General features: G+C 36.3%; 1 protein-coding gene across 1 annotated transcript; it reads right to left on the minus strand.

The window, feature by feature from the left end:
* Positions 1 to 2452: 2452 nt before the first annotated feature.
* LOC125654482 (sterile alpha motif domain-containing protein 9-like) lies at positions 2453 to 22099 on the minus strand. The gene is made up of 7 exons (XM_048884445.2): positions 20555 to 22099; positions 16400 to 16725; positions 12093 to 12315; positions 10959 to 11041; positions 5989 to 10823; positions 5376 to 5473; positions 2453 to 3465 (listed from the first exon to the last, which is right to left on the minus strand). The coding sequence occupies exons 2-7, from the start codon at positions 16704 to 16706 to the stop codon at positions 3459 to 3461; spliced, it is 5553 nt and encodes a 1850-aa protein (XP_048740402.2). The 5' UTR covers positions 16707 to 16725; positions 20555 to 22099; the 3' UTR covers positions 2453 to 3458.
* Positions 22100 to 22213: the final 114 nt, after the last annotated feature.

Below are 22213 nucleotides of genomic sequence, written 5' to 3' on the forward strand. Positions count from 1 at the left end.
CACTAGTTCGGTATTGATTAACCTTGTAAAACACTAGTTTGGTATTGATTGACCTTGTAAAACACTAGTTTAGTATTGATTAACCTTGTAAAACACTAGCTTGGTATTGATTAACCTTGTAAAACACTAATTTGGTATTGATTTACCTTGTAAAACACTAGTTTGGTATTGATTACCCTTTTAAAACACTGATTCGGCAGCGATTAATCTTGTAAAACACTAGTTCGGTATTGATTAACCTTGTAAAACACTGGTTTGGTATTGATTAACCTTGTAAAACACTAGTTTGGTATTGATTAACCTTGTAAAACACTAGCTTGGTATTGATTTACCTTGTAAAAAACTAGTTTGGTATTGATTAACCTTGTAAAACACTAGTTTGGTATTGATTGACCTTGTAAAACACTAGTTTGGTATTGATTACCCTTTTAAAACACTGATTCGCAGCGATTAACCCTTTAAAACATTAGTTCAGTATTGATTAACCTTGTAAAACACTGGTTCGATATTGATTAACATTGTAAAACACTAGTTTGGTATTGATTAACCTTGTAAAACACTGGTTCGGTATTGATTAACATTGTAAAACACTAGTTTGGTATTGATTAACCTTGTAAAACACTGGTTTGGTATTGATTAACCTTGTAAAACACTGGTTTGGTATTGATTAACCTTGTAAAACACTAGTTTGGTATTGATTAACCTTGTAAAACACTGGTTTGGTATTGATTTACCTTGTAAAACACTAGTTTGGTATTGATTAACCTTGTAAAACACTAATTTGGTATTGATTAACCTTGTAAAACACTAGTTTGGTATTGATTACCCTTTTAAAACACTGATTCGCAGCGATTAACCCTTTAAAACATTAGTTCAGTATTGATTAACCTTGTAAAACACTGTTTCGATATTGATTAACCTTGTAAAACACTAGTTTGGTATTGATTAACCTTGTAAAACACTGGTTCGGTATTGATTAACATTGTAAAACACTAGTTTGGTATTGATTAACCTTGTAAAACACTAGTTTGGTATTGATTAGCCTTGTAAAACACTGGTTTGGTATTGATTAACCTTGTAAAACACTAGTTTGGTATTGATTAACCTTGTAAAACACTGGTTTGGTATTGATAAACCTTGTAAAACACTAATTTGGTATTGATTAACCTTGTAAAACACTGGTTTGGTATTGATTAACCTTGTAAAACACTGGTTTGGTATTGATTAACCTAGTAAAACACTAGTTTGGTATTGATTAACCTTGTAAAACACTAATTTGGTATTGATTAACCTTGTAAAACACTAATTTGGTATTGATTAACCTTGTAAAACACTAATTTGGTATTGATTAACCTTGTAAAACACTAATTTGGTATTGATTAACCTTGTAAAACACTAATTTGGTATTGATTAACCTTGTAAAACACTGGTTTGGTATTGATTAACATTGTAAAACACTGGTTCGGCAGTGATTAACCTTGTAAAACACTAGTTTGGTATTGATTAACCTTGTAAAACACTAGCTTGGTATTGATTAACCTTGTAAAACACTGGTTTGGTATTGATTAACCTTGTAAAACACTAGTTTGGTATTGATTAACCTTGTAAAACACTAGTTTGGTATTGATTAACCTTGTAGAACGCTGATTTGGCAGTGATTAACCTTGTAGAATGTTGACTCTGCACGTCAAAGTGTTTCGGTATGTTGCTATGATAAACAGGACTCTTACATTGCTAGTAACTGATTTGTAGTAAAAGTATATTGTTATCTTAAATCCCTTGTGCCACACACTCACGAACACGTTTTTCTGTTCGTATTAGAAATACGTTACGTTCCTGTCTGTTGTGTATCTGAAGAAATTTTGTTAAGGACGAAAACAAGTACCTGTGCACATACACCAATCAGAAATTAAAAGTCATACCGTCTATTTCTAGTAACACAAGAAATGAAAGTATGGATACACCATTACTCCCGAGTCCCGTGGGGATCCGGGTTAGAATAGGTCCTCAGTACCCCAACCCCGGGGATCCGGGTTAGAATAGGTCCTCAGTACCCCACCCCCGGGGATCCGGGTTAGAATAGGTCCTCAGTACCCCCTGCTTGCCGTAAGAGGTGACTTAATGGGACGGTCCTTCGGATGATACCGCAAAAACCGAGGTCCCGTGTCACAGCAGGCGTGGCATGATAAAGATCCCTCCCTGCTCAATGGCCGTACACATTGAGCATAGGCCTGAATTTTGCAGCCCTTCACCGGCAATGATGATGTATCCACATGAGTGAAAAATTCTCGAGCGGGACGTTAAACAATATACAATCAACCATTACCCCGATATCTCTTTTATATAACTTTGAAACACGTATACCCAAACACACTTAACCAAAATGTACCTATGCACAAACGCATGTACCAAAAGAAGTTTACCAAATCAAATTTAAAACAACAAAAGTCACTGTACACAAACATCATTTTAATCAACGTAAACGTTAAAAAATATGTTGTAAAACTTATATAAAGACTTCTTACAATTATACTACTTATCAAAATATACTAATGATTATAAACATTTGAACTGTATAACCAAAAGTACGTTTCATCGATTACTTATAAAGTACGTAAACCGTGTAATGTTTGATGTTCGCACGAGATACAACTGGAGAGCTTTAATTGGGCGAATTCTGATTTGACAAGGAATATGATGATTTCATTAATAGCATTGAATGTTTTAATAGTATTCTCAAGTGGAGGGACAATTTGGAAAAAGGTGAAGATATCAAACAGAGACCAGTCTAATGAATCTTATAAAGAATAAACAATTGAGAACAGGGAAAACACCAGATATATGATGGGTTGCCTAGGAGGGGTACGCATCCCCTGTTGAGACCAGTGGAATAATCTTTCAACGAAGTGGATGCTAGTTTCAATTTGCAGAAGAACAACTTTAATTTCTGATACATGAAACAAAACATTGCACTAAGTATCAATTACAACATATATTACTAATGATTATCCAAGATCGCCAGGAAGTTACATAAATACATCATGTAAATAAACAGCGGTTTGATCAAAGGTTTTAACAGTGCATACAAATCCATTCGAAGAGGAGAATGATGTATAAATGTTAAAATTTAAGAGTTATTCAACAATGAAGTGATCTACACACTGTCCGCAGTTTTTTATTAATGGACTAAAAGACAAACAAGGCAAAATGTTTTTGTAATCATTCAAAAGGGTCTTGCATAAAATGAATAATTATTGCCAAGAAATACACATAACAACCCATATAAAGATTTATGATATTAGAATGGTAACATGGCCATTCACTCAGAATCATAGCCGACACAATATATACAGAGAGATATTTCCCTAGGATTTATTAAGTGGAGCTGCACCATTGGTTCCCTGAAGCTTATCTTTTGCCGATATTTACTGCCAGGGTCTCATCAACCGTACACCGATTCAGTACCTGCAACAGCAAAACATATCTTCGATGTACTCGTTAATCATCGCAATTGAACTTCCCATGTAATGTAGCAATCATTAGCGTTGTAAATGACACACCGATATCAAACAATATATTTCTCTTGCGAATTAGGGAGAGGGCTAAAATAGGTTGTGCCTGCTGTCCAATTTCATTCACTTAGTGAATAAAATATTGTTTAAGGTATTGCCCGCAGTTTTATCTGATACAAGTTTAAAAAGTGTATTTATTTCCATTCATTAGAGTTAAACCTAACAAATTATCAAATAAAATATATAGGTCATCACACTTTTTTTTTTTTTTTTTTTAGATGCGAGACTTATATAAACAGAATCATATATCACCGTCAGAAAATTGCAATTTTCCTTAAACAGCGTTATCAAAATTTCATACATACTGGTTATAACGATATAATAGCATCTGGTGCATCAAAATTGGTACCGTATAAATTTTACATTATGACCCCTGGGTCGAGGCCTCTGCTGGTGGACTGTTAGTCCCCGAGGGTCTCTACAGCCCCGTAGCTTAGTACTTCGTTACTAGCTTGAAAATACGGATGTATATTTAATTGCTGTTATAAAATTTAGAAATCATTTCAAAATTAAGGATTATCTCCCTCATGCATAGCTCTTATTCTTGGACGAATTTGGCTCCACTTGTTTGGCACTCTGTTTTTGGCTATATTTAGATCTAAAACTTCATAGTTATTTCGGATTTCAAACATTTCGGTTGAGCATCACTGAAGAGACATTATTTGTCGAAATGCGCATCTGGTGCATCAAAATTGGCACCGTATAAGTTTTACATTCATAACAATGACATGAAACTGTATCTTCACAAAAATATACAAAATGTCTGTAAAAAATAAAGGAAATCTATCGCATAATAGACTTGATAGAGAAATCAACAAAATCAGAATTATTGCCCTTGGATTCAATATTTTAAAACGCATCATTGATTATTCATCTATAACTTAGACTTTTAAAATAGTTTATTTTTAACAAGATTTTTTACAATACCTATCGGAAAAGACTCCAACAAAATTTATGTTCCTATCATGCATAAATCTAAATGAATCATTGATTTTGCAAAATCTGATGACATCACAGGAGGGTGGAATTACTTTAAATTAAATTAAATATTGCAACTATTCTCTTTACTGACCTAATGATGGTTTGTTCTTTTACGTCCCGTTGATAAGTCACCAGTTGTGGGTGCAGTACCAAAAATTTAGACCTATGCTTATCGCTTACAGTCGTAGCAATGGAGGTTCTTCATCGTGTCAAAGCCTGTTGCGACACGGGACCTCCGTTTATAAGGCCATATTCGAAAGGCCCATGATTCTCACTTTTAAATGCTGAGCGTTTGGCGAAGGAGCAATCATAACCTATTTCAAATTCTTAGGTTTGATGTGGCCATGGTCCGACGGGGCTCGAACTCACGACTTCCCAGTTACGAAGCGAATGCTCTACCTCTGAGTTACCACGACCGGTCCTAATGATGATAATTCAATAACCAAAGCTACATTAGCCACGTGCTTTCAATTTTACTATGACGTGCTCATTTCTTAAAGTTTATATTGTGACGTAGGAGACTCAACTGACGAGGTAAGGCTTTTCAAACACAAAATTGTCAGTTTTCGGTAGCATACAAGATCTTACGTGACTATGCATTGCTTTGCAAGATAAAGAAACTTCATTCCTAAATACATCTTAAAACATTATTGATATCTGGGCATCGAATCTGAAACGTACAGAGGACTTGGTGGTAAGCGTCGTTCTCTATGTCGTTTTCTCACTCTCACCAAAACACAACTTATATCTAAAACCAGAAAACATGTATGTACTTTGCATGAATGTAGTAATGCCATTATAATGGTATTAGTGAAATCTCACCAAGGCTCTGCCAAAGTTCCAGAAAGAAAATCACTTCTTCTTCTAATCAGTTCGTCCCTCTCTTTAATCAAATCTTTCTCTTTCTGTATCTCTTCCATCTACACAAAATATCATGGATATATTAATGAAAGGTAACAACAACGAACAGTGATCAATCTCAAACCTATAATCAATACAAAATAGAGAGTTGGGAAAACACGGACCCCTGGAAGTTTGCTTGAAAAATGATACAAGCAGGAGTTCGAAAAGCTTTTGAAATGAATTTCCTTATCACTTTAATGATTAAAAGTTAGAAAAAGGACACATTGTTAAAACATAAAATGGCATGACACACTATCACGTCAATTCATTTGTGAGCAGCCCGTCTATTTTCTATTTCATTACCCTTGTTCAACAGATACCAATATTGTCCCATTTATCACTATATCTTAATCATTTCCCACTGAATGCCTTCGTTTGAGCTCATTTCAATCACTTAAAGTCATTCATGTGTTGAGGAGAGTGAACCGAAAATTCATAAAGAAATGACAATGATTACCAACAACAGAAGATAAATAAATGTTCACTTAAGTACTTAAACGATATTTTAGTAAAAGAAATACAGTCTTCCTACCTCTCGTGATGTAACTTTGAGTTTTTTGAGCTGTTCAATTCTCTTTATTCTTTCATTTAGTTGGGCAAGTTTCTTTAAATAGTCTTCATTGGTTGTTACGTCACTGGACACTTGTCGATACTGCATACCTCTGAACAATCCAACAGATGACTTAATTGCCCCCACAGCATCAGTAGTGCTCACCTGTAAGTTTTCCTGCGAGACATCAAAAGCTTTTGGACCTGACCAAGAGAAGCCAAGGAAAAAAAACACTTGTTTGTTCCACAAAGCTCTATTATGGATAGGGAGTGTTGTTGGTATTGACACAACATTTACATTTCCTAACGAACTTTTCTGTTGTACCATAACTTCAAGTCCATTTGGTTTTAAAGTCCCCTTAATTCTGTGAAGTCTTCTTCTAATAGCAGGTTCCTGCCATATTGAATCCCCTTTTCGATACCGAGAGCCGTGCTCATCTTGGAAAAGATCTTCATAATAAACAATCTCTGCAAACTGAACGCCTTTGCCCAAATAAAAGTATGTTGTTTCTTTTCTTTGATATGGATTGGTTTCATCTTTCTGGCGTGGATATTTTTGGTTATATGCGAGTTTCCACTGTTTAATCGCGTCTTCAACCTGTTGCACAGGACAAATTTCTTTTGCATACTTATTTCTATTTTCAGTTTGCCAATGAAATAGAACCAAATATAAGAATGGCTCTAAATAGATATGAGTTTCCTTCTGGGATATTGCCATTTCATATGCTTGTTTGCTCCACAACAGAATTTCAATAAACTCTTTTTCATGTCCATTGCTATTAAGATTTCTAATAACACGAGCACTGACCAGTGTTATCAAATCAGGTAAGGAAAACTCTTGGGGCAAAACTTTTTCCAGAAGTAAGTTTTCTATTGTTTGTAGTTTTTCCCTTCCATTCTCATCTGTTCTGAGATCAATGATCACTTTCAACGAGCTTCCACCTAATTTTCGAATTCTGCGTCTGACAAATTCGATTTCTTCACAAGAGCCCAAATGTGGTATGTCATTTGAATCTTCCCCAAAATACTTGTCTAGATTTTCTTTCAAATCGAACAGCATTTTTCGTTGATCTGGAATGATTGACAGTAAATCACTGTATACACCCCATTTGAGTTGTGAGATCCTCTCATCAATGAATCTCATAACGAAACTTGTTCTGGCATTAAATGCTTTGATGAACTGAATGATCTTAGGGTTGAAATTGGTGAGTGAGGGGGGAATGTATTTTGGATCTACCAAAAATTTTCGCAATATATCCATGTCATTTGTGTCTGGATGAAAGTGTAAGAGATCTAGGAAAGTTATAATTGTTGCAATTTCTGCAAAGTAACCATTGTCCGTATTTTTTGAGTAGTATTCTTTTTCACTTGCTTTTTGTTCAAATTGAAACTTTTCGATTGCCTTCGATAAAATATGCACGGCTAACCTCACTTCATCATCTCCTAACATTTCACTTTTCTGTGAGCATTCCATATACATTTCTTTTAATTGTGTCTTGAAAATTTGGCCATACGTATCCCAAAGAAAAGAATTTTCTGGTTTCATTCCAGTTGCAATTCGAGCGAAGCGTTCTGCTTTTACCCAATTTTTGTGGATATAGTATAGGCGAGCAGCTTGTTGTGCTACCATTGGATCTTTCAATAACTCAAAACCACGTTCCAAAACCTCAGCAGCTTTGTCTGCACTCTCATGAGAGAGTATGTCCTTTATGAGTGGGGAAAATTTTTCTCTTCTATTGATATCAAGGGTTTGTCTTTTTTTTAATATGTCTCCGACAATCTTTTGTAAAACTTGCAGAGATTTGTTGTAGCTTAAGAACATTGGGGAATCCAGAAAATCTAGCATCAGTTCGCTGGTTTTCAACTTCATTTGACCTTGAATGTACATGAAGATTTCCTTTGCAAACAGTTGATTAATGATGTAGAGACCTTTCAGGTGAGCCCTATAGTTAACGCTTCCACTGCGGTTGATAAGTACTAAGAGTGATTGTGTAAGCTGCACCTCCCAGCCTCGATTTCGCATGTGAGTTTGAGTAGAGACAATCCCAAAACTCGATATAGGATTCCTTTGCTGTTGTGGTGTGTGTTTTCTATCTGTCATCAGCAAATCAAAAGCACTAACTGGAACAGATTGAAAATCTAGATCAAAACTATTCATCAGCGAAAGGTACCGAAGCAGACACATCTCCTTTTCATCGGTAATATTGTCAACAAATTGTTGAATTATCTCCTTTCTGTAGTCTGGATTAAAGTTTTCTTTCAGTAAATTGAACGACAATAACAGCCGAGGATCAATGCCATTCTCATTTAAGTACTGCTTTTGTAAAGTATCTCCTTTCTTTTGGAACCAGTCAAGTTCAGACTTTTCAAGATCATGTCGAAGTTGAACAGAGAATTCGTCAACAAAATGTGGTAAGTTTGGTCTACGCTCACATAAAAGTAGTACACAGAAGACTTTGCAGTGATCCTCGCTTCTTCGTAGAGCGATTCGAGCTCGATTAGCAAGATGAGCACACAGGGAGATTACTTTCTCCTCATCACCATTATCGATTAGTATAATGGGTGGTTTTGGCGTTTCTGTTTCTTCATATTTTCTCAGTTTTTCTATTTGTTCACAAGTTAAGTCGGAAATATGCCTTACAACAGCACATCTGTACTCTTTTCTCAGATCCCATAAGACTTGCATAGCCGATGTTGTACCACCTGCACCCGGCTGATGGTACAACTTTACTCTGCTAACTTTGCTTTCGTCTTCGTTGTCAGATTTTGAGCACGCATCTTTAACTTTCTTTAGAAAATTGGCATGAATAGATCGTTTCAAAACATGATCTCCTTCGAACCATAAGTTCCACCATGTCACACAAGCTCCTTTGAAGAAATTTTCCTCCACCATTTTCCTTTGCTCTTTCCTCTTCTCTAAGTCATTCATTATTTCTAAATCATTGTCACATTCGTTTGCGCTCAAAATTTCTAAATCGAACAGTTCTCTTTTGATCTTCTCTCTCAGATGACAAATACTTCCATTTGCCATTGGGATTAAACATTCACCCTGTTTCTTTGATCCAATAACTTCTTTTATCATCAAATTAACACTCTTCCAAGTTATACCAATAATACACCGGTGATCTAATGCCTTTTTGTCAACACACTGACGATGAAGAAGCTCTTTTTTCCAGTGACTTGCAATTTGTTCAGTTTCTGCAAAAAGTAACCAATGACCTTTGAACTTTGAAATGACTTCTTCTGCTGCATCTAAAAGAATACCATAATTTTTTGAAAACAACAAAAATATAACAATGGCTCTCCCAGCTGGTATTTCGTCACTGAAAAACCTGACTGCTTCCTTGAATCCTTCAATTCGCTGTTGTTTCCACGCATATCTTTTTAAGGGTTCTTTATCTAGGGGGCTGTAACCATTACAAAATATCCATGGCTTAATTGGAGTTCTCTTCAAATCTTCCAGCATGTTATGGTAGCTATCTTTCTTTTCAGTGTGTTCTTCGCTGTTTTTGTCAAAGGAATCTGTTGTAAATACCTTAAGACATTGTTCTTGTTCTTCTTCAACAAAACGATACATTCCTTTGTTTTCGTTGCAAAAATCAAAATCAAAAATCACTTCTGGATCAATGTCATTTATGAATTCAAAATTTTCTGCCACAAACTGTTCGCCCAAATTGCTGTCCAGGGGACTCAACAAGAGTACTGGATGGATCTCATCCTTTACAGTCTCAAATCCTGCAGAAAACAAATCGAGGAATTTTTGGCGCTGATTTTCCTTTGGTTTATTGTCCAATGGTTTTTCTTCCTGGTTTTTTCTTTCTAATGTCAACTTTGATTTGACAGTCATGTAGTTCCGAAGATCTTCATCTGCTCCAGTTATTGGTTCAGTTGACCCTTTCTTAAATCTAAAGAACACAGACTTTATCTTGCCTCCATCCACGTCCTTTTGTCGTATGAAAAACACATTATCTTCAGTAAATGTTGCTGAAGGGATAATGTCAATTTCAACTACATAAAGATGTCTTCGGGACTCCTCCGCGCCGTCTTTCGGAACTGTAACTGGTATAAATTGAGGTTGACAAATACATTTGCAGACACTTTCAAAATCATCTTCATAGAAATAGGATCTCAGTATAGAGTAAAATCTTCTAATAACACGTTTTCTGTCAACTGGGATACCATTGATAGTTCCTTTAACTTCAATTTCGGACTCCAAGGGAGCAATTCCAAAATGGATTGTGCCATTGGCGCGTTCATTTAGACATGCTGCAATGAAAGGCATGGCACTTTTTGCAATCCAATCTGGTATACCTTGTTCGTCAACTTGCTCATACAGAAACTTATGCAAAGGATCCAAAAGACTCTGAAGAGAAACTCGGTTCGAGATCAATGCAGAATTCTGCAAGTAATTTTCTGAGTCCTTCACTGTGCATCCAAATTTTCTAAATGTTTCTCTAAATTTCTCAGAAAATAATTGATCAACTTTCCTTTCTTCTTCGTCTGTTCCTGCCTGGATATTTTCACATCCGTCTTCATCAAATAGTTCGCCTTTTTCTTCTTTTTCCTTCAAGTCATCACGAATTAGAATTATCTTCTTTCTTTTGCCAAACTTTAAATTGGGAAACAGTTGTGCTGTTTCGTCCATTCTTAAATTCATAAAAATCTCTCCATTTACTTCCTCTTCCTCAAGGGTATCAAGTAAACAAAGATCCAGTTGATGTTCTCTGAAATAATGTTTCAAAATTTTGCAGAGACTTTGGGAACTTCTTTCAGACATTGGTTGCGTATTTTTGTTTCTCGACACTGCTAACAATTCGTCTGCAACAAAAACAATATCTTTAAATATGTCAAATTTCGCTTTCCATCCTGATTATTCTGATTTGCCATGGTATTCCACTAATCACACATTCTATACTTATGGAAAGTATTTTGGTTAACACCATTGTATATTACCTCCAGCATCTTGGCTTCCTAATGAAGTTCCAACGTCACCATCTATTCTTTTCAAAAACTGAAATGCAGGATTGTTGATATTCCTGCAAAAATTCAAAATAAATACAGATGGTTTGTGTTTTCTGTGGTTAATTCATTTGATACAAATGGTTTATGAAGCAACAAATCGCTTGTGAAGCAGAGAAATGTCATATGTTTTCCTGTATTAAAGTTTGTGAATTGAACCTTCGAGTGCAAAATATTCTTATGCATTAATTACAATAAAAACATATGAAAGACAGGCATTCAGCTACCAAATGAAACAACAGCACCGCACACGGTACAACATACGCCCGTCGGACAGTAAAATACAACCTGGAAGCAGAGTATGCACTCTGAATTGATACCACACACATTCTGAATAGAAAAGCCTAACAGCGGATCATGATGCACCAATCCATCTGACATGTGAACTGATTATGTATTTCTCTAAGAGGGAGATTGTGACAAAATGTCAGTGCTTAACTATATCTATGATGAGAAAAGTCCAGTAAATCCTTTGAACTACTTTAAGTAGGCCATGGTGCACGAATTAATTTGAGATGTTTGAAATGTGAACTGATTACGTACTTCTCTGAGAAGGAGGGAGTGACAAAATTTCAGGGCAATACCTGTGACCATACCGAAAGAAATCTGGCGAAAAAATGTCCTACTTCTACTCCTAAAGTAGGCCATGGTGCACCAATAGATCTGAAATGCTAACTGCACTTGTATTCCTCCGAAAGGAAGATTGTGACTAAATTTAAAAAGCTATATCTGTATTCGAAAAGCAAAAAGTCCGAAAAACTCTTTGACCTATTTATATCCCTAAATAGCACAAATCCAATTGAAATGCAAAATCATTTTACGCTTCTTGAGGGAGAAATTGCGAACGAATTTCAAAGTCGTATATATATCTGATACGGAAAAAAGTCCGAAAAACATGACCTCGGACGGACAGTTAACCAGACAGACGCACGAACAGCGCCATATCATAATACGTCCCGTCTATTGACGGACGTATAAAATAACGACAACCTCAAAGATGATAAATGATGGACAAATTACAATCCGAGTTCAGTTGAGTCAATATATAAAACGAGCTACTAAATTTACCTTCCACCTTTCTTTTTCTTTTTCTTCACTTTCGGGAAGAGTTTGAAAAGGAGTGTTTCCACTGCTGCCCACTCTCCTTCCCAAACCTTTCCCGATGTTAAAAACCCAAACTCTATTTCTCGTTGAATTTCTTGCATTTGAGTTATATGAGTTGCTTCATCTTCAACACATGCATATGTTCTTGTGAGAATGTCCTTCATTTGATCATTGATTTTTTCTTTCTCTGAAAAAAATAAATTTTCCAATTGAACAATAGGGAAAAACCATACTATAGTAATGCAAGGTGAAGATAACGAACAGTGATCAATCTCATAACTCCTATAAGCAATACAAAATAGATAGTTGGGCAAACACGGACTCCTGGACACACCAGAGGTGGGATTAGGTGCCTAGGAGGAGTAAGCATCCTCTGTTGACCGGTCACACCCGCCGTGAGCCCTATATCCTGATCAGGTACTAATATCCAGCGATTCTATTTCATAAATATACCAAACTTCATTGGGAAAGGGATCACAAACTAACCCAACCACTTTTACCAAACAAGATATTGTCCTTTTTTCAACCTTTGTCGTAAATATCTAAAAAAAAAAAAGAAAAAAAAGAAGGAAAAAAATTGACAACCGCAGAGGTGGTCTAGAGGTTAGAGCGTTCGCACCGCACATAGAAAGCCGGGTTCGAATCCCGGCCGCGATTAACCCAAGTCGTTAAAACAGATAGTCACAGTTCCATCGCCAAACTTTTGGCATCAGGTGTGAATGTCGCGGGTCTCGGGGACGACCTTGAATACGGATGTCCCGTGTCATAGTAGGTGTGGAACGCTAAAGAACCTCACTGCTCGATGGCGGTAAGCGCCGAGCAAAGGCATAAATTTTAAGCCCTTCACAGGTTTTGGTGACATCTCCATACGAGTGAAAAATTCTAGAAAGAGACGTTAAACAAGATACAATTTTCTTTGAAGATGATGCAATCTTTATTTTATTTTTTGCCATGTGCATTGTATATCTAATTATCAATTGCTAACTGACATATTTAGAGAGAGAGGGGGGGGGGTTCATCCACTTAAGCCCTTTACTGCCTGTGTTTAGTGATATCTTGCATCTTGTTGAATGAACACACTCTATAACATTAAATATTGGATACAGGAATGATACGCAATTCGATTTCATTGGTCAAAGTTTTTTAACAAAACGTTCGGTAAACACTATTCAGTTCATTCAAAATTATCCTTGTCATACACAACAGAAAAGCAAATGATAAAAGCTTTTGAATGCTGCTAAACAGTACCGATACACTTCAGTTACTTTTTAAACAAGAGGCCCATGGGTCATATCGCTCACCTGATTCACCTTGGCCAATATTTAAAGGGAAAGGCGACCCTAACCACATTGTTGCTTTTATGAATAAAGTATTACTTACTGATATCGTAAATGACAGTCTTTAGCAACAACAATCCTTGCTTAACGATTAAATCAATATCAATATATAATATATTTTGAATTATCCGCCGCTAAGAGAGCGGTCATTGAAGTTTAAATTATGACGTCACACTGTTGGTTCCGGTTTATTTCAGCACCAGCACTGTAAACATGACAAGTCACGAACAGTTAAGTTTGGAGTGATATAGATTTGATCCCGTTCTTTTGCAAGAGGAAATTGAGAAAAGAAGACGTTCAGTCGAGTCGCAGATCAGGCAGACGGTACATGTTTTTTCATACAAATGTCTCAAACCTCAACTTGTCATTACACAAATTACGCAAAAATTCTTCACATCTCCCCTTCGCATTAGTGCAGTTAACAGTTTGACAGGAAGGCATCAACTTATTTATTCGTAAAATCTACCACATGCACATCTTTGATGTTCTTAGAATCTCATCAAAACCAGAAGACAGCGCGACATCAAAATTATTGATTTCTGTGGTCTTGGCAGCCTCTATAGATGGGAGGAATTTCAATTTTAACGTTTTCAAATTAGTACTGAAGCGTATCTAGGCTGTATATTAACAGAATAGTATGACAAATTCTCTTCATATAATTAATCCTATCATTTATCATGTAAAAATTATTTGGGTTGCCTTCACTTTTAAAGATTTCCCCTCTATATTCGCATGTAAATCTTTGATCCCAAAGAGTGATTTTTACAAAGTTGAATCTGCATTATGTCAGGAATAAACTTTATATAAATGTAAACTTCTTCGGCTGAATGGTTCTTGAGAAGAAGATCTTTAAAGATTTTCTCTATACATTTGTATGTAAAACTTTGATCCGCTATTGTGGCCCCATCCTACCCCCGGGGATCATGATTTTAACAAACTTAAATCTGTCAGGAAACTTTCATGTAAATTTGTACTTTCCTAGCCCAGTGCTTCTTGAGAAGATTTTTAAAGATTTTCCCTATATATTTGTATGTGAAACTTTGATCCCCTATTGTGATCCCATCCTATATACCCCAGGGTCCATGATTTTTACAAACTTGAATCTGCACTTTGTCAGAAAGCTTTCATGCAAATGTAAACTTCTTTGGCTCAATAGTTCTTGAGAAGATGATTTTTAAAGATTTTCCCTATATATCTGTGTGTAAAATTTTGATCCGCTATTGTGGCCCCATCCTACCTCCAGGGGCCATGATTTTAACAAACTTGCATCTGCACAATGTCAGAAAGCTTTCATGTAAATTTCTCCTTTCCTAGACCCGTGGTTCTTGGGATCTTTAAAACAATTCCCTATATAATTGTATGTAAAACTTTGATCCCCTATGTGGTCCCATCCTACCCCCGGGGGTCATGAATTTAACAAACTTGAATCTGCACTATATCAGGAAGTTTTCATGTAAATTCCAGCTCTTCTGGCCCAGTGGTTCTTGAGAATATTTTTAAACGACCCCCACCCTATTTTAGTGAGTATCTCCCCTCTGAAGGGGGAGTAGCCCTTTATTTGAACAAATTTGAAAGCCCTTCACCAAAGGATGCTATCTGCTAAGGTTGGTTGAAATTGGCCCAGAGGTTCTGGAAGAGAAATTGAAAATGTAAAGTTTACAGGCAGACGGCGGACAACAGGCGATCAGAAAAGATCGCTTGAGCTTTCAGCTCAGGTGAGCTAAAAAGCATGCATTTCCTTTGCAAACTTTGGTTCAAATAGAAACAGATACTTATGAAAGGTGAAGGTAACGAACAGAAATCAACCTCATAACTCCTGTAAGCAATACAAAATGGAGAGTTGGACAAACACGGGTCCCTGAATATACTAGAGATGGGATCAGGTGCCAAGGAGGAGTAAGCATCCCCTATCGGCCGGTCACACCCGCCGTGAGCCCTATATCTTGATCAGGTAAACGGAGTTATCCGTAGACAAAATCAATGTGCCAAGAACGGCCTAACAATCTGTACGAAACATGTCAGACAGCATTGGACCTAATGATAGGTTCTATTGGCAAACTAGATCGTTATAACGACCATAGAATTTGTGAAATGCTGACTTTAAACGAGACTGTTGAAACCCTTGCACCATCAACGTGTTTGTCAGTGGCCTGCCTCGATTTAAAAACTGTCAGATCATACTGGAACGTGCTATTGCATTGAAGGCCACAGCAAGAAATTTCTTTCTTCTCACATAGAAGTTTGTTTTTATGAGTTCTGCCTCATAACAATATATAAACAGTTCAGTTAACAAACTTTTACATTTCTTTGGGATTTGTACATTTATTTCTAATGTTTCCATGTAGAGATTAAAGGGGCATGGACACGGTTGAGCTGAAAATTTTATTTTTCCATTTTTATTGTTTACAATGCTTAACTACCTGGTACGTATATACAGCATTTCTAATGGTCAACCAAAATTTTCATATCAGTTTTTGAGTTACAAGTGAGATACAGCACTCACAAATTTTTATTATGTGAACAAGACTCGAGACATTTTGTTTACGTATACGAGTTATATTGCTTCATAGAAAATAGCATTTTTAAAACAAAATGATTTGTGCTAAAATCTAATTGTGTTTAGAATGAACTTGTAAATTGGAAAATATGCTTTAAACGAACTTTTACTAGTATATTTAACCTATGCAAACAGAAACACGACACGAGTCTTGTTTACATAACAAAGAATTGTGAGCTCTGCATCTCCTATATACTTCAACAACTGGCATTATGCTGACCATTAGAAATGTCTTAGTCAAGCATTGTTATCATTAAAAATGGAAAGATAAAATTAGAAAATTCTCCGCTCAAATCATGTCCATGCCCCTTTTTAACGCACGAGGTGCTAATATTCAATAGAAATTGCTGTCGCAGTTACACAGGATACCATGGTACCTTTTTCGATCAGACTTGGATCAACAGTAGTCTTTCGTATGGTTTCTGACAAAAATTCGTGGCCACTGTCCTCCAATGCTTTACAGAATGGTTCTAAGCTTTTGGGTTTTGTCTCTATCACTTTAAGAAGGCGCTGGACCTTTTCTGAAGATGTTGTCTCTGACAAGATTCGCTCATAATCATCAGTGGAAATGACCGACGACGCCACCAAGTGATCTAGGAGGTCGCTAGACGTTCCACGTAAAATGATACTCTGTTTGAGTGATACGTAATTCCGGCGTATCTTGTGACTTTCCTCGAAGTTCATTCTGGGATTACATCAAAACCTGTAAATCAAAAAAGCCATAGTTAGTATATGACATCATTTCGCTTGTAGATGGTGTTACGGAATGTGGCGATATTCTTGGGTGAAGCGCTAAAAACTCTATTGATTTGCGATTGTGCACGATTTGATTGCTTGTATGTTGTTGTTTTTTTTCGAACGTCCCATTCGACAATATTTTTTCACTAATTTATGTGACCTATGCATGACTTTCAGGTCGTTTATGATGTCAACTTCTACCGTGACCTTCGATGTTGTGCCTTGGGGATCCGGGTTAGAATAGGTCCTCAGTACCCCTTGCTTGTCGTAAGAGACGATTAAATGGGGCGGTCCACTGGATGAGACCGCAAAAACCTGAGGTCCTGTGTCACAGCAGGTGTGGCAAGATAAAGTTCCCTATGTTCAATGGCCGTAAGCGCCGAAAATAGCCCTTAATTTTGAAAATGAGTGAAAAATTCTAGTGTGGGACGTTAAATAACATACAACAACCACTTCATAGACAACTAACCCTACCCCTGGTGTTTACAAAGTTCTGTGTTTTAAGGAATTGTGAATAAAATATGTAAAATGAATCACAGGTATTTTTTATTTCATAGAATATCATGGGATATTATGACCTGATCGTATAAAACGTTCGATTAGAAGAATCCCCTCTGATTCTGAATTTTAGACCTATTCTACGCCATTACTGAGATCTAACCATGAACGTTTGGCTAAAATATCGTTTATTCATTGTTCGACGGCGCTTGGGTGTAATCTGCTAAGTTTGGATTGACTTAATAAAGCTTCATATTTTTTTATTTCTTTTTGGTCAAATAAAATATCATTTAAAGAAACAATTAACATAACTTTCATAATTCTTATAGAATATTTTAAAATTGAATACAATAACTTTAAAAAGTTTGGTTAGTGCACTTTCTAACTTCATGTTTTACAAAACGTCAGTAATTTACTAAAATCGGTAGGAAGTACATACAAACGTCGGAATGATGTAGAGTAATCGGAACATTAGCTGTCATTTTGTCTCCAAATATTCAATGAAAATTGCTCTATATAATTAAAAAAAATTATTATATATTTTAGAAATAACAGCAGTACAATTATTTCAAACACTTTTAACCTCAAAGCAGGCACAGGAATATATGATTTTGGGGATCAAATAATCATTGTCTTGCAAGACAATAACTCTTCCTTATATATATTTCTTCACACTAAAAGCGGAACCTTATCTCACGTAGTTTTATTAAGTTTCTCTTGTTTTTGTACCCAAAAAAAAAAATTTATTAGTCAAAAAATATATAATTCTAGCCTATGTCATTGAGAGATTTTGAGATAAAATGGTTTCACACCTAATGCCCCTTAAAAGAACAAGTGGATCGGCTCTAATGAAAACAAGAGATGTTTGTAAAACACATATGCCCCCACGGTGCAAAACTGCAAAGGGTTATAAACACACATCATTTAATTGATAGTAGTATCATCAATTCAAAATATTGAGCAGACAATATCTTCCTATGTCAAGAGTGGATTGATCATTTGACCTACAAAATCAATAGGGGTCACCAACTCCTGAAAATGTAACAGTGTACCAAGTTTAATGTCTGTCAAGCAAAGGGTTCTCAAGATACTGAACGTACATCAAATATTCCTATGTCCAGTTTGAACCGTGAACTTTGACCATATCACCTCAAAATCAATAGGGGTCATCTCCTGAAGATGTACCAGTGTACCAAGGTTAATGTCTGTCAAGCAAAGGGTTCTCAAGATATTGAGTGGACAGTATTTTCCAATATCCAATTCAACCCTCGACCTTTGACCATGTGATCTGAAAATCAATAGGGGATCATCTTCTCCTGAAGATGTACCAGTGTACCAAGTTTGATGTCTGTCAAGCAAAGAGTTCTCAAGATATTGAGTGTACAGTATATTCCTATGTCCAGTTCAACACTTGACCTTTGACTACATGACCTCAAAATCAATAGGTGTCATTTTCTCTTGATTATGTACCAGTGCACCAAGTTTGATGTCTGTCAAGCAAAGGGTTCTCAAGATATTGAACAGACAGTATATTCCTATGTCCAGTTTGACCCTTGACCTTTGACCATGTGACCTTAAATTCAATAGGGGCATCTTCTCCTGAAGATGTACCAGTGTACCAAGTTTGATGTCTGTCAAGCAAAGGGTTCTCAAGATACTGAGTGGACAGTATATTCCAATGTCCAATTCGACCCTTGACCTTTGACCATGTGACCTTAAATTTAATAAAGGTCATCTGATGATGTACCAGTGTACCAAGTTTGATGTCTGTCAAGCAAAGGGTTCTCAAGATATTGAGCGGACGGTATATTCCAATGTCCAATTTGACCCTTGAGCTTTGACCATGCAACCTCAAATTCAATAGGGGTCATCTTCTCCTGATGATGTACCAGTGTACAAAGTTTGATATCTGTCAAGCAAAGGGTTTTCAAGATATTGAGCGGACAGTATATTCCTATGTCCAGTTTGACCCTTGACCATGTGACCTCAAAATCAATACGGGTCATTTTCTTTTAAAGATATACCAGTGTACTAAGTTTGATGTCTGTTAAGCAAAGGATTCTCGAGACAATGAGGGATCAATATATTCCTATGTACAGTTTGACCCTTGACCTCAAAATCAATAGGGGTCATTTACTCCTTAAGATGTACCAGTGTACTAAGTTAGATGTCTGTCAAGCAAAGGGTTCTCAAGATATTGAGCGGACAGTATATTCCTATGTCCAGAGTAGATTGACCCTTGACCTTTGGGTCTGAAAAACAATAGGGGTCCTCTTCTTCTCATATCCAACCCACATACGAAATATCATTGCAATCAAGTGAATGGTTCTCAAGATATTGAGTGGACAACATGTGGTCTACCGACCGACCGACAGGTGCAAACCAATATGCCCCTCTTCTATGAAGGGGGGCATAATCATTAAATCAATCATCATACTTCCAGGATGTAGAAAGATCATTTCTTCTTACAGATAAAATTCGGGAAAACTAGGAGTTTTTTAACATTTTTTTTTTTTATTGGTTGTTGTTTGTGGGTTTTTCCCCTAAATGGTCAATGAGCAATCTCAACATGATGCAACATTAATAGATGAAAGTAGGAAATGTCTACTTTATTTACATTGTGTTGCAGTCAACTTTTTAAGTTGTTACTTCTCCAGCTTATTAATATTTTTATCTTTATTTCATGCATGATTATTTTAGTCTAGAAACAATGTAGAATGTGTGTTACTAGACAAAATGATGTGCAGAATGACCAAGTCTTATGAAAAAAATAAAAGAGAAAATGAAAGAGTTTTACTGTGAAAACTAGAAAATCTTGCCCTTAGTCTGGTTGGATCAGGTGACCTTACAGTGGCAATACACACTTCTTTATAACGACTGTACTAACCAAACATATCGGTGGGGAAGAATCGGGAGTCTCAAGGATGGGAAATAATCGGGAGTCCGAGGGGTGGGGGAGAATCGGGAGTCTGAGAAGAAGAATCAGGAGTCTGAGGGGTGGGGGAGAATCGGGAGTCTGAGGGGTGGGAAAGAATCGGGAGTCTGAGGGGTGGGGGAGAATCGGGAGTCTGAGGGGTGGGAAAGAATCGGGAGTCTGAGGGGTGGGGGAGAATCGGGAGTCTGGGGGGAGGAGAAAAGAAAGAAGGAATAAGCAGAGATGTGTCAGAACGTTGGAAGAGAGAAGGGGAAGGCCCCTCAAACTCTTGCATTGATTGATCTGTTTCACTCAATCCTTATATAGATCATATAGTTATTCATGTAGAGTTTCAAATATATAAGATTGTGTAGATAATTACCTGAAAACACAGCATCTGAACTAGAAATGTTCCCTTCGTAAATCTGAAATGTTTATACGACCGCCATTTTCTTTTTCTGAAGATCTAAATCAAAAACGAAACTATTTAATTTGAAAGATAAGCATTGTCGGATAAATCCATATGGCTGATCACCACAGTCTGGTGAGAAAAAGACGAGCTGTGGGTGTATCCGACGATGGCATTAAAGATAAATCCTGCAATCAAACTAGTTCCAACAAATTTTGTATATAAATTAGTTTACTTTTCCTTTGAATTAGTTACAATTATGACACCGAAATATGGAAGCCGATAGGTGCCAGGGTGTAGAACTATTATCCATTTAGCATATAGCTAGTTTCCTGCATTAAAACATTTACACAAACATAAACTTAACATCTAAAATTATTCTAAACATGAATACGATATAAAAGGAAAAGGGGGAAAATATAGCAAAAGACATACCTGATTAGTGATAAAATTATTACTTAAATTTATATGAATGGGGCCTGCATGACATAAAAGGAAAGAAGAAGAAAATAGCATAAGACACACGCACACACACAGTGCCATATCACAACTACATTATTTAGCACACCTGAACAAAAAGAGGAAAACACGATGTTTAAGTGCTACTTCTATGAAAATATTCCATCAAATAGGCCTACACAGCTTTAAAAATGCCAACCGAACCAGAGTTTCGAACATTTTGAGACAATTTGTTCCAAAGGAATGCAGAAGAGTACCGGGTAGCTGTACGAACGTTTATAATTTTCAGTTTTAGCGATTGGTAAATATAATAAATTAGACATATAATCATTCGACCTGGTCTGGCGCCAACTCACATCTCTTTGGCATCCGATTATTTAAAACTTTGAACAGAAGACAACCTTTCTAAACATAAAATAATCCTTAATTGGCATCCAGTTCAAAGAAGAAAATAAAAAGCCAGTAGAGGTCCTGTTATCTCGAATATTTAAAAGTATTCTTGCTGCCCTCTTTTTGCAGCTTGAAATTTTTTTCTAAATATAGTTGATTTTGTACGTTACACCAGACAGTGCAACAGGAAGTAAAATGTGGAAAAACAATATACATGTACTATTAAAAACCTTTGATAAGTGCATTTGGTGGCATAAAATAACTCACTCTCCTAAGTACAGCAAGTTTTCTTACAATTTTCTTTGAAATAAACTCCACCTGCGAATCCCAGGATAAAGTACATTGTATTATCTATATAAACATTTCCGTAACCTTTGAGACGTGCCAATAAGCATACATTGTGATTTTTGAAGATTTATATTGAATTTTGATTCAATTACAACAGATTTATCCCTCACGTTCTGTGAAGTGTCGTCTGCATACATTGTAACTATGGGCAGCGGAAAGGGCTGTCTAGGCGATATAAAATGTGACTGCGAGTCAAATCTATTCATGGATCATTCATATTCATAAGCTGATGTAGTTCTCCGACAATTCTGTTCAAACGATCTTGTATATTTGAAATTACAAGGTCAACATGTCCATCATATCCTTGACTTTCCTCCATATTTTCCCGCTACATGTATGTGCTTGGGTGAACCCCCCCCCCCCCCCCCCCCCCGAATAAGCTACATGAGTTGATTTAATTATTTTTTTCTTGAAAATATTTCTAATGCATGTCAA

This window comes from Ostrea edulis, chromosome 7 (assembly GCF_947568905.1).
Source record: "Ostrea edulis chromosome 7, xbOstEdul1.1, whole genome shotgun sequence".
In the NCBI taxonomy this organism is placed as follows: domain Eukaryota; kingdom Metazoa; phylum Mollusca; class Bivalvia; order Ostreida; family Ostreidae; genus Ostrea; species Ostrea edulis.